This window comes from Thamnophis sirtalis, unplaced genomic scaffold, assembly GCF_051295495.1.
Source record: "Thamnophis sirtalis isolate CommonGarterSnake01/CBP01778 unplaced genomic scaffold, rThaSir2_p1.2 scaffold_3, whole genome shotgun sequence".
Lineage (NCBI taxonomy): Eukaryota > Metazoa > Chordata > Lepidosauria > Squamata > Natricidae > Thamnophis > Thamnophis sirtalis.
In genome coordinates this window covers 152,351,452-152,362,691 of record NW_028261383.1, presented here as the reverse complement: position 1 = coordinate 152,362,691, position 11,240 = coordinate 152,351,452, and the positions used below count along the sequence as shown (strand labels likewise).

General features: G+C 43.3%; 1 protein-coding gene across 1 annotated transcript; it reads left to right on the top strand.

Moving 5' to 3' along the window:
• Window positions 1-4,013: 4,013 nt before the first annotated feature.
• LOC106545328 (17-beta-hydroxysteroid dehydrogenase type 6) lies at window positions 4,014-8,665 on the top strand. Its single transcript, XM_014061849.2, has 4 exons — window positions 4,014-4,461; window positions 4,883-5,141; window positions 6,304-6,467; window positions 7,809-8,665. Exons 1-4 carry the CDS (start codon window positions 4,149-4,151, stop codon window positions 8,027-8,029), a joined length of 957 nt encoding a protein of 318 aa, XP_013917324.1. The 5' UTR covers window positions 4,014-4,148; the 3' UTR covers window positions 8,030-8,665.
• Window positions 8,666-11,240: the final 2,575 nt, after the last annotated feature.

Genomic DNA, 11,240 nt, shown 5'->3' with positions numbered 1-11,240 from the left:
AACTTTCTTTCCGTCTGTGAAGGAGCTTTTACAATGGAAGCGTAGTTTGCTGCTTCCTTCAGATTGTTTCTCATTCTTTAGCAAATTTAAGATGACAGGACTTGTTAAAGTCTGGTGATAGATGGATTTTTGCTGGTGGGAACAACATCCATCAATCGTATTTCTTAAGCTATTCTAATATAGAAAAAAATCACTGGGATTTTTAAAAAGGATTTTTACTGTATCCTATGGGCATTTGCCCCTAATCTCAGCCCAAACATGCTGTGATAACAGCTTTTTATCCCCATGACATGGTTTTAATTTCATTCCCAGCCCATGAGTGATGCACGCTGAAGTCATATATACTTGAATATTTTCACTTAAGGACAATTGTTTTTGTACATGGAACTGCATCAAGACTATTTCATTCATTCATTCATTCATTCATTCATTCATCCATCCATCCTGGTGCCAACATAGCTTCCTCCTCCTATTTTTCCCATGATAATAACTTCTCAGTTGGACTGAGAGAAGGTGACTGGTTCAAAGTTACTTAGCTGGCTTTCAGAGCTAACTGCGAAACTAGAACTCATGATGTTCACCTTTCTAGTCTGGTGCCATAATGCCAAACTGCAGACTAGCAAACTGGCAAACATACATAAAGATGGAAAGACACTGAAATACCCAAAATAGAAGAATAATTGGTGAAGATGACAGAATTTGTAGAGAAGGCAAAATTGATTTGTATGACTAGGGAAAACTCATTTTTTAATGGCTAAAAACACTTTATGGACTTTTTGCTGAAAACAGAAAAAGTGAACCTTTATGGGTCTGATGATTGGAAAGGTAGAATAGGGAAAGACGGAAATCATGATTTAATCTTAGAGAGAGAGAATGAAATATAATTGCCACTGTAACTGCTGCAAAGAAGATTGGAAGCCACTCCTTTATATCTTTTTTTCTTTCATGTCTTTTCATTCATTTCTTTTCTAGTAATCACTTTTTCTTTACTTTATTTTTTAAATCAGTATTGTTTTTGCTTTGTAAAAAACCTGTATAAAAACTAATTTAAAAAAATGTTAACTTTTTAAAATATGTAGATTAGAGTACTGTTGTCAATGGGATGATTTTAATTGTAGTATTGAATGTAGATTGTGTTGGGCAAAGACCAAAATAAACAATGATGACAATTGAATGTCAGACACCTACTAAAGTAATGTTTTCACTTTTATGCTAACACCATCTAAATCAGTTGTTCCCAACCTTTTTTTGGCCATGCCCCACCTAAGTATCTCTAAAATCCTGATGCCCTCCCCGTTATATATAATTCTTACTTTACTCAAAAAGTGAACTCTACTCATGTGGAGGAAGCCTAAAAGACCATTAACTTGGTTTAAACACGGTTCAACTTTCCCCCATTGAAAATCAAATTGCCCCCCTGTGGGGCGTGGGCCCCACATTGGGAACCACTGATCTAAAAGAAGCTTCAAGCTGTGTAAAAGTTGCTGAGCATTGCCCCCTATTGCCTTGGAGAGAAGTGGAAGGATTGCAGTGACTTCAAATAAAAGCTGGATAGGGATCAGCAAATCTTATGCCATTATGTTGTTTTGCCAGTTCAAAGATGACTTGGCAATTAGGAAAGGTTCAAAGTCTGGTGGAAGATTGTTTGAGGCTTTCTGTCAAAACTGGAGTTTCAGAGCTACAAGGAAGCCTCGGGGAAAACCAAACTGGCAAATTTCTATCCACCTTGAAATGGTAGGGGATTATGAAACTGGAAAGAATGAATTGTGAAATTGACTATTGATGTACTTAAGTAACCTTAACTGCTTAACAGCCAGTATGCGCACCTTTTTAATGATCGGGGACAAACTAATTATAAAAAGGGTGACTTAATGTATCTTTACTAAGGGTACAAATTCCAAAGTATAAATTGTCACTTTCTGCTCTACAAGCACTCAAGACACTCCCCCCCCCCTAAATTTCAATACAAACACAATATAAAAAGTAAAAAAAATAGATTAAATATATCAATAAAACAAATAATGAACTCATTTAATGGGGAAAACTAGTGACATACAGTAGATGCCCATTTGTGGACCTTCTAATTTTTGAGAAAGTGCTGGTCAAACAGTTCTTGAGGAAGTGCCTTCCATGACTTGGGAACAACTTCAGAGAAACTCCCACATGCCAGAGTGGCAAAACCCTGACAGTGTAGAGTTCTGTTTCTGCTGAGCTAAACAGCCAGGTTGATATCAGGCAGGTAGTCCTTTAGGTAGTCAGACCCCAAACCATTTAAGGCAGGGGCGTCAAACTCAATTTCATTGAGGGCTGCATCAGGGCTGTGGTTGACCTTGGGGGGGGGGCGGGCAAGGGGGTAGTTATTGGGGGTGGGTGGCCATCTTGACTCCATTAACTGGGTGTGGCTGACTGGATGGGCCAGCTTGACTCCATTCCCCAAACTGCTGGCATGTTTCCTCTTCGCATTGGGTAGACCGGGCTAAAGTGATGCGGGTAGTCCAGGCTAAAGCAATGCTGGCCACCCCCTTACATTTTGCAGGATGGCCCCATGGGTTGGATCTGACCACATCATGGGCTGGATCCGGCCCGTGGGCCTTGTGTTTGACACCCCTGATTTAAAGCTTTAAAACTCAATGCAACACATTTAATTGTGCCCACTAAGCAACTGGCAACCAGTGCAGAGCACTCAAGTCAGACACCACACACTTTCAGTGTATATTATGCAATGGATAATAGTGAGATCTACACATCTAAAGTTAATTCTGACTTACAACTGTAATGGAGCATGCCCAGTACAGTCATAGGTTGTGATAGTTATAAAGTAGTTCACCCACTTGACTGACTGATACAATTTTATGACCTTTTTTGCAGTAATCATTAAGCCACCACTGTGGCAATCGTTAAGTGGACCAATTGTTTGCTAAGGCTCGGTTTTACCAAAAAAGAGAAATAAAAAATGGTTTTCGGCAAAAATAGCATAAAACAAGTCGAGTGATTGCAGGATGCTACAAATGGTTGTAAATGTGGACTAGTGGAAAAGTGCCTGACATGTGAGGGAGGGGGCAGCTGTTGGAACTTTAGAACTGGATCAGAACTAATCCCAGGGAGGTCCCTCATAACTTCAAACAGTTGCTAAATAACCAATTGTAGATTGAGGACTGTACAAAAATACCAAATTTCTTGACATGGAATGATAGTTCATTTGTAGCAGGAGAGCAGTGAAAATCGGTTCACTGACAAAAAGGCGAACGACAAAACCACGCCCGACTAAACCGCGGTGACAAACCTGCGAGTTCTAAAGCGCTCTGATGAATGAGCGCTGAATTGCGCCGACAACAGCGCGGCGACAGAAGCGCGTTGTAAAACTAAACCTAATCCTAACCCTAACCCTAAATGTAACGCTAACCCTAACCCTAAACGTAACGCTAACGCTAACGCTAACGCTAACGCTAACGCTAACGCTAACGCTAACGCTAACGCTAACGCTAACGCTAACCCTAACCCTAACCCTAACCCTAACCCTAACCCTAACCCTAACCCTAACCCTAACCCTAACCCTCAATCTAACCCTAAAACTAACCCTAAACCTAACCCTTACCTTAACTTAAATTGGCTTTCTGTCGACGTGCTGTTGTAAAGCGCCCCTCTGTCGCTGCGCTGTTGGCACCGCGCTGTTGTTGGCACGTTGATGACATTACGGTTTTAGTGACGTGGTTTTGTCGGCGCACTTTTGTCGTGCGTGCTTTTGTGGGGTCACGCTGAAAATCCACCTCTAGTATGTCTGTGGAAATTTTCAGCCATCAAAGTCATAGTTGTCTCAAAAGCACCTTTCACCTCTAGTAATATTTCAACTGTGCTAGTTTATTCCAGGTGAAGTTACATAGACAGAATTGGCCACACTGCTGAGGAGGTTATTTGCTAAAGGGAAGGTTCAATGAACTTCAAAGCAGCTATAGCAAACATCATTTCATTAATCATTAACCTGTGAATTGGATGCTTCATACCAGTTCTCATGGGAGCACATTGCTGCCCATTAACATCAGAAGGACAGCAGATAGAAGGAGAAAGACCAGGAAAATTGGTTTAAAAACGAAACGAAACAGGAAACCCAAAGACTTTAAAATTTTGATTTGTTTTAATACACAGCAGGCATGTGGTTCTACCTGGCGTTGGCAGTTTTGCTGTACTTTGTGATACGGTCCTATCGAGAAAGACAGCAGGTAGATAACCTGAGAGAGAAATATGTATTCATCACTGGCTGTGATTCTGGTTTTGGAAACCAGCTGGCCAGGCAACTGGATGCTCAGGGCCTGCGGGTGTTGGCTGCTTGTCTCACCCAAACGGGAGCACAGCAACTGGAGAGACTCACATCGAATCGTTTGAAAACCACCCTGCTGGATGTCACCAGTACCGAGAGCATTGAGGCAGCGACTGTATGGGTGAAAGAATGTGTGGGGAACAAAGGTACGGTAAACAGGCTTCTCAATCTTCTGGAGTGGATTATAAATTGATTAGGAAATTCTCTTTATGAGATGAAATATCTCAGAAGGTTTATGATTAGGAAGATTTCCTTATGATATTTTTTTTTGATATATTTAATCCTAGATCATGGGATTATGTAGCTAGTGCTGATTAAAACATTCTTTCAATGTGTCTTGGCTCTTAATTTAATGTTATTCAAGGAAGTTTCCCCTTAGGCTAAGAAACACACATAGAAGATTTTTTGAGGACTCCCAGTTAAGTTAAAGATATTGACGTGAAGAGGAAAAATAAATTTACTTTTATATTGATTATCTTCCCCATCCCAAACTCTACTCAGCCAGGGCCACATTTTCAGTCTCTTTCATGTGTAAACTTTTACATACTTGCTCTCTTTTCTTTGCAGGACTCTGGGGCTTGGTAAATAATGCCGGACTTGTGTACCCTTTCGGCCCCAATGAATGGCTGACCAAAGAGGATTATATGAAAGTGCTGAATGTCAATCTAATTGGGCTGATTGATGTGACACTGCATATGTTGCCCTTGGTGAAGAAGGCCAGGGGAAGAGTGGTCAACATGTCCAGCATCATGGGTCGACTGAGTACCATGGGAGGTGGCTACTCTATCTCAAAGTATGGAGTGGAGGCTTTCTCTGACAGTCTCAGGTAATCTCATGTTGCTTCAAACAGCAGATTTGAGCAGATCTCTGAGGAGTAAATTTTTCCACGTTCCTTGCCCAGATAGATGAGGAGGAAAGTGGGACCCAATCAAGGGCTTTGCTAGGATTGTCTATTATATCTGATTTAGGAAAATGGGCCAAATTATTAAACTGTTGAGGAAAATAGTTTATCTTCTCAAAATCAATCTGGTTTGAAAAGAAAAGTTTAGCAATACAGTTCAGGGGTGGGTTTCGGCTGCCGCTATTGCTGGTTCTCTCAGGGATGTGCTGTGCGCCCACGCATGCAAGTGCAACAAAAATTGCTCTGCACATGCGCAGAAGGCAAAAACAAGATGGCGCTGCCTATGGTGCCGCTGAGAGAACCAATTTGGGGGCATGGCAGGCCTGGGTCACTGCCAGTTCCAGCAACCCAGGCCACCAAATTACTACAGGTTCAGCCGAACCAGTCTAAACCGGTAGGAACCCACCTCTGATACAGTTAGTGTATTTATTTCCTCATCTTTTGAACATATAATTCACCTTTCCTCCAGGAACTTAAACTGGCATATATAGTAGCACCCAGTTATCATCACTATAATAAATCTGTAACATAGGCAAGGCTGAGAAAGGTACAGTGGTATAGTACAGTGGTGGCAAACCTATAGCACACATGCCAGAGATGGTACACAGAGCCCTCTCTGTGTGGGCACATGCGCCATCACCCCAGGTCTGTTGCAATGCATGTGCACACACCTCCCACTGGCCATCTGGTCTTTGGGTCTCTGCCACACATGCACTGGGACCACGTGCAGGCGCAGAGCACAGACATGCATGCACCCGCACCTTGCAGTTTGGGCACGCATGTGCCCTTTGGGCACTCGATGCCTAAAAGTTTTGCCATCGCTGGTATAGTAGGTGCCTTTAGTTCCGTACATGCATGCTGAAATAGAAGAATCTCTGCCATGAAATCCCATGCAGAGAGCAATAATTTATTAGTGTTCATTAATGATCAAGGGAAATAAAAGATGGGTATTGCTTAAATGGCAAAGGGAGCATTTCCATGGCAGGATTGATGTAGAAATGGTATTTTCTCACCAGATTGAAAATGATCAGATCAAGAAGAAGCAGCACTCCCAGGTAGTGACTCTGAATTGATATTTTTTTTCTAGGCGTGAGATGCATTCAATTGGGGTGAAAATAGCCATAATCGAGCCAGGCTATTTCCGCACATCCATGACTGATACCCAAAAAAATCTTGATGTCCTGGAGCAGCAATGGATGAAAGTCCCAGAGCAAATCAAAGAAAGCTATGGCCAGGCTTACTTCGATGCATGTGAGTCTTTACGTGGTTTGCAGGCTAATTGTGGGAATCTTACTGGGAGTCAGAAGTTGGGAGGGGCTGTTGCTCAGCTTCAGTGGTATCCATCATACGGGTGATTGAAGGCCACGCTTTTGTCACATGCATTGAAGTCCATTTTTTGGACCGCTTGGTTGGGTGTCAGTCCTCAGCTGTATTAGCACCTCTGATCTAAGATTGTCCTTTTTTCTCTCCGGTTATGAAAATAACTGTCTTGTCCACAGCATGGAAAGCAATTGGCACTGAGGTTCCTGATATAGGTGTGCATGTGGGGGAAGAAGCATGGGAATCTACCAATCAGGGGCCATGTTCATTCAGATCTGGACAGAAACCTCAGCCATCATGGTGGCCAAAGTGAATGAACAAGTTGAAATCTGGAGGGGATTTTTAAAAACGGCCTTAAATTCCAGATGCTTTATAAAGTCATGCAGTGAGTAAAATTCTTCTGGGCTATTAGATGAGGAAGTAAAGTGGCCTGGGAGAGTCAGCTAAGAACAACTTTGAATTTCTTGGTGTCCTAAGCCTTGACTCAAGGTATCAATTAGACCATTTATAGACTGGACTTTTCTCCTGGTCTGAAAGCCCTCTTCTAAAACACAATTCTGCTTTTCCATGCTGAGCTGTAATAACAGAGCTCCTGGAGTTTACCCGTGCTTTGGTTTTTGAAATAACTCTGGGGAGAGACTCACTTTTCCCATCTTAGAATCAGGGATGGGCTGCTATGAGTTTGCCCAGGTTCAGGAGAACCTGTAGCTAATAATATGGCCGGTTTGAGAACCTCCAAATCCCACCCATGGCTGGCCCCGCCCACCCCACCCCTTCCACCTTGCCCTTCCCCTCCCAGGAGTTTCCAGGTGACCTGTTTTGGATGAGAGGTAAGTGCAGGGCCTGTGCGGAGGCTCACGGAGGGGGGAAACGGGCCTCCTGGAAGGCCAGCAACGGGCCCATTTCCGGCCTCTGGAGGGCCTCCAAAGCCCAGGGGAGGAAGTTTTCACCCTCCCAGAAGTTCGAGGAAAGCCCCCACCTGCCGTGGTGCAGGAGGCCGACTAGGCCATGCCCACCATGGCCACACCCACCCAGCAACCAGGCAGAGAACCCGTTGCCGAAATTTTTGAAGCCTATCTCTGCTTAGAATCTTCTGAGAATCAGAGAAAGCTGTCCTTAAATTTAAAAGCTATCACTGTCTCATTCGTTCATGTAATAATGAGGAGGCTCTTTTGTTTATTTATATTCTCTCTGGTATTTTGACCCCACATCTCCATACTGACTTCCTTTCTTTCCCTTCCCCTTGTGCCCTCTGTCTCTCTCTTTCAACAGTTTACAAGGGGGTCAAAGACAATCTTGCAACTCGTTGCTGCAAAGACCTCTACCTGGTGACTGACTGTATAGAGCACGCTTTGATATCCCAATACCCCCGTACACGCTATTCTGCTGGATGGGATTCTCGGTGGATCTTCATTCCTCTCTCTTACTTGCCCACTTTCATCACAGATTTTGTGCTGACTCGATCTTGGCCTAAACCCGCTCAGGCTCTGTAAATGGGACGGGGTAGAAAAGTTGGGAGGAAGGAAGCCTATGAATAGAAGTTCCAACTGCACCTTTGGCAAACCCATGCAGTTAAAAGTATGCCGGTACCAGTCTTTGCCCACTGTAAGAGTGCTTCCAGACCAAGCTGAGAATATCTTCATGCAATTATCGTTGCCACTTTCTTCATCCAAACTAGCCAAGGACAGAGAATGCTAGCTACCGTAATCATTGTTGGAAGTTTCTCTTTTAAGCCTAGTCAATCATTGATATTCTGCCTCTGAACTTCTAATGCTCCATGGATTAATGAATATCCTTTTATCCTTCCTTCGCAAAAATAACAAATAACTTACTAGCGTCTTCCCTTATACACATGTACTGCCCGTGGATTTCTACATATGTGTATTTGTGTATGTTTACATCAGTGGTGGGATTCAAATAATTTAACAACAGGTTCTCTGCCCTCATGATTTCTTCCAACAACCGGTTTACCAAACCACTCATAAAGTTAACAACCAGTTCTCCCGAAGTGGTGCAAACTGGCTGAATCCCACCACTGGTTTACATTCTGGTAGCCTGATAATGAGAATGGCTGCAAGAGAAGATAATTGTTAAAAAAGAATTAAAAAATACACTGAAAAGCCTCAAAACGCTTCAGTTTATAATTATGAAAGTAGAACAAACCACATCAAGACTTTTAGCAAACCCCATGACAGTAGTTTAAATATGTCGAATACAGGCAGCCCTCCACTTGTGACTGCAATTGAGCCCAATATTTTTGTTGTTAAGTGAGACAGTTGTTAAGTGAATTTTGCCCCATTTTACAGCCTTTCTTGCCACAGTTGTTAAGTGAATCACTGCACTGGTTAGATTAGTAACATGTGAATAAGAGATAGCTGAGGCTTTAGTTGCTGCTTGGAATGAGCAAATAGCTTTGGATTGGGGCACACCTATGCTATGTGAATCCCAGAGGGGCCACTCGTTTTCAGAAAGACTATAGGAGACGAAATAGCATAAGTGGTATCTATTGAGATTCTCAGTCATCCAGGTCATGGTTGTCTCAAAGGTGCTTTTTTCAAGAGGCAACTGGACTTTCTCGTTTTTCTTCGAAGATGTTTCGCTTCTCATCCAAGAAGCTTCTTCAGCTCTGACTGGATGGTGGGGAATGGAAGGATTTACACTCCTTGTAGACAGCTGGTCATTTGCATTCTTTTAAAGGGTCATTAAGGCCTGTGTCATCAAGGTCACCTAAGAGGTATCTAGAGCACCTTTTGAGGAAATAAAGGAGTGAATCTGACCAAGCACAGATGGAAGACATATTAAAGGCTAAAAGATAAAGGTTCCCCTCGCATATATGTGCTAGTCGTTCCCAACTCTAGGGGGCGGTGCTCATCTCCATTTCAAAGCCAAAGAGCCAGCGCTGTCCGAAGACATCTCCATGGTCATGTGGCCGGCATGACTAGATGCCGAAGGTGCATGGAACGCTGTTACCTTCCCACCAAAAGTGGTTCCTATTTTTCTACTTGTATTTTTTACATGCTTTCGAACTGCTAGGTTGGCAGAAGCTGGGACAGGTAAAGGGACCTCACTCCATTACGTAGCAATAGAGATTCGAACCACCAAACTGGCGACCTTTCTGATTGACAAGCTCAGCATCTTAGTTGCTGACCTACTGTGTCTATTAAGGCTACCTACTGATAATAAGGGTGGCATGGTAGAATCTTTAGCTGAAGTGAGGGGAGGTGAAGAGAGGCCTGAATTTAGAGTTCTTGCACAGCAAAAGGAGTGCAGCCCTTATCTCCCCCAGAGTCCCTGAAGTCCTACCTGACTCTTCCAAAGAGAATGAAATCAGTCTAGTGAGAACCTTGCACATAGGCATTGCAGCAATTTAAAAAGTCCATTTCATCAACTATGGTATGGCCTTGGTTTCTTGTGCCTGAGAGGCGACAAAACATACTTATTCCATCCACTGACAACTGCCTGACCATCTTATTTCAGGAGACGTACCTCTTCTAAATAAGAAAACATCATGGAAACCTTTGCAGGCTGTTCTGAGGATTATGCAAAGCATCTGTCAAATATTGCTCAGATCTTCTCAGTGTTACACTCAGGTTGTGCTGAGCATTTCTACGATCCTTTGACATTGTACCAGTGGAGGAAGAGAAGGAGAAGGAGGGGAAGGGGAAGGGGAAGGGGAAGGAAGGAAGGAAATTGCTTTTGAGAAGTGGGCAGGGGAGTGGAGAAAAAAAGGGTGTATGTGTTCTTATCATAATAACTCAAGAGCAGGTTAAAAACGGGGTGGAGGAGATTGGCAGGAAAGCAGTCGCAGCTCCAAAAGGGTGTGTGTGTGTGTGTGTGTGTGTGTGTGTGTGTGCTTACTTGCATGCTCGACCCAGTAGCTTGGCTACTAGAATCTGATTTACGTCGCAGCAGCTGAACTCTGATGACAAGAAAACCAGAAAGAAAGAAAAAATAGAAGGGGGGGGGGGGAGTTGGGAATCATTTTAAAGTAATCCAGCAGCATGCTGAAACCTACCTTTCCAGCTAGCTAGCCAGCCAGTCAGCCAGCCAGCCAGACACCCACACCCACACCCACTTCCATAGCCAACCCAAAACTTCTTCCCATCCAAACCAATGAATGAAACACAATTAAACATTAACATTTCTTTTAAACCCACAGAAGGGGTTTGCGTGTTGGTCTGTGTCTGTCTGGAAAAGTAAGTGACAGATCCCAGTAATAAGAAATAGTACAATTCAGGCACTCTCTTCATCTCCCACCCAGTGTTTGGCTGCTGCCAGTTTGGACTGGTTCGGCTGAACCGGTAGTTCTGAGCACCAACTGGCCCCACCCACCTGCCACTATCTGGTCCTAGATAGCTCACTTTCCTGCTTGCTTAACCCGCCCTACAGCTCAGCTGATTAGCGTGCTTCACCTGTTCTACTAACCATGGCTGACCTAACATGTGTACAAGAAGCCTTCCTCATCGGAAACACCTTGTTTTAGGTGTTGCGTGCAAGTGCGGAAGGCGTGTGAAGCATGCTTGTACGCACGCTCACATTTTCAATGAACCAATTTTCAAGTACCGGTATGTGTAGTATTTAACTGGGGAATAAGCAATGATTGTAGAAAACATATTGTGAGAGTGAAGAGGAATGAAATGAAGCCTTTTAGAGAGAAGGTCAATGATTCCTAAAATCACAATTTGTCTCTTGGTGCCTGGTAGG

Bases quoted from the DNA above. Each gene is read 5' to 3' on its own strand.
- LOC106545328 (XM_014061849.2), top strand. From the start codon at position 4,149: ATGTGGTTCTACCTGGCGTTGGCAGTTTTGCTGTACTTTGTGATACGG. The intron at 4,462-4,882 runs GTACGGTAAACA...TTTTCTTTGCAG, and splicing joins AGAATGTGTGGGGAACAAAG to GACTCTGGGGCTTGGTAAAT. The intron at 5,142-6,303 runs GTAATCTCATGT...TTTTTTTTCTAG, and splicing joins GCTTTCTCTGACAGTCTCAG to GCGTGAGATGCATTCAATTG.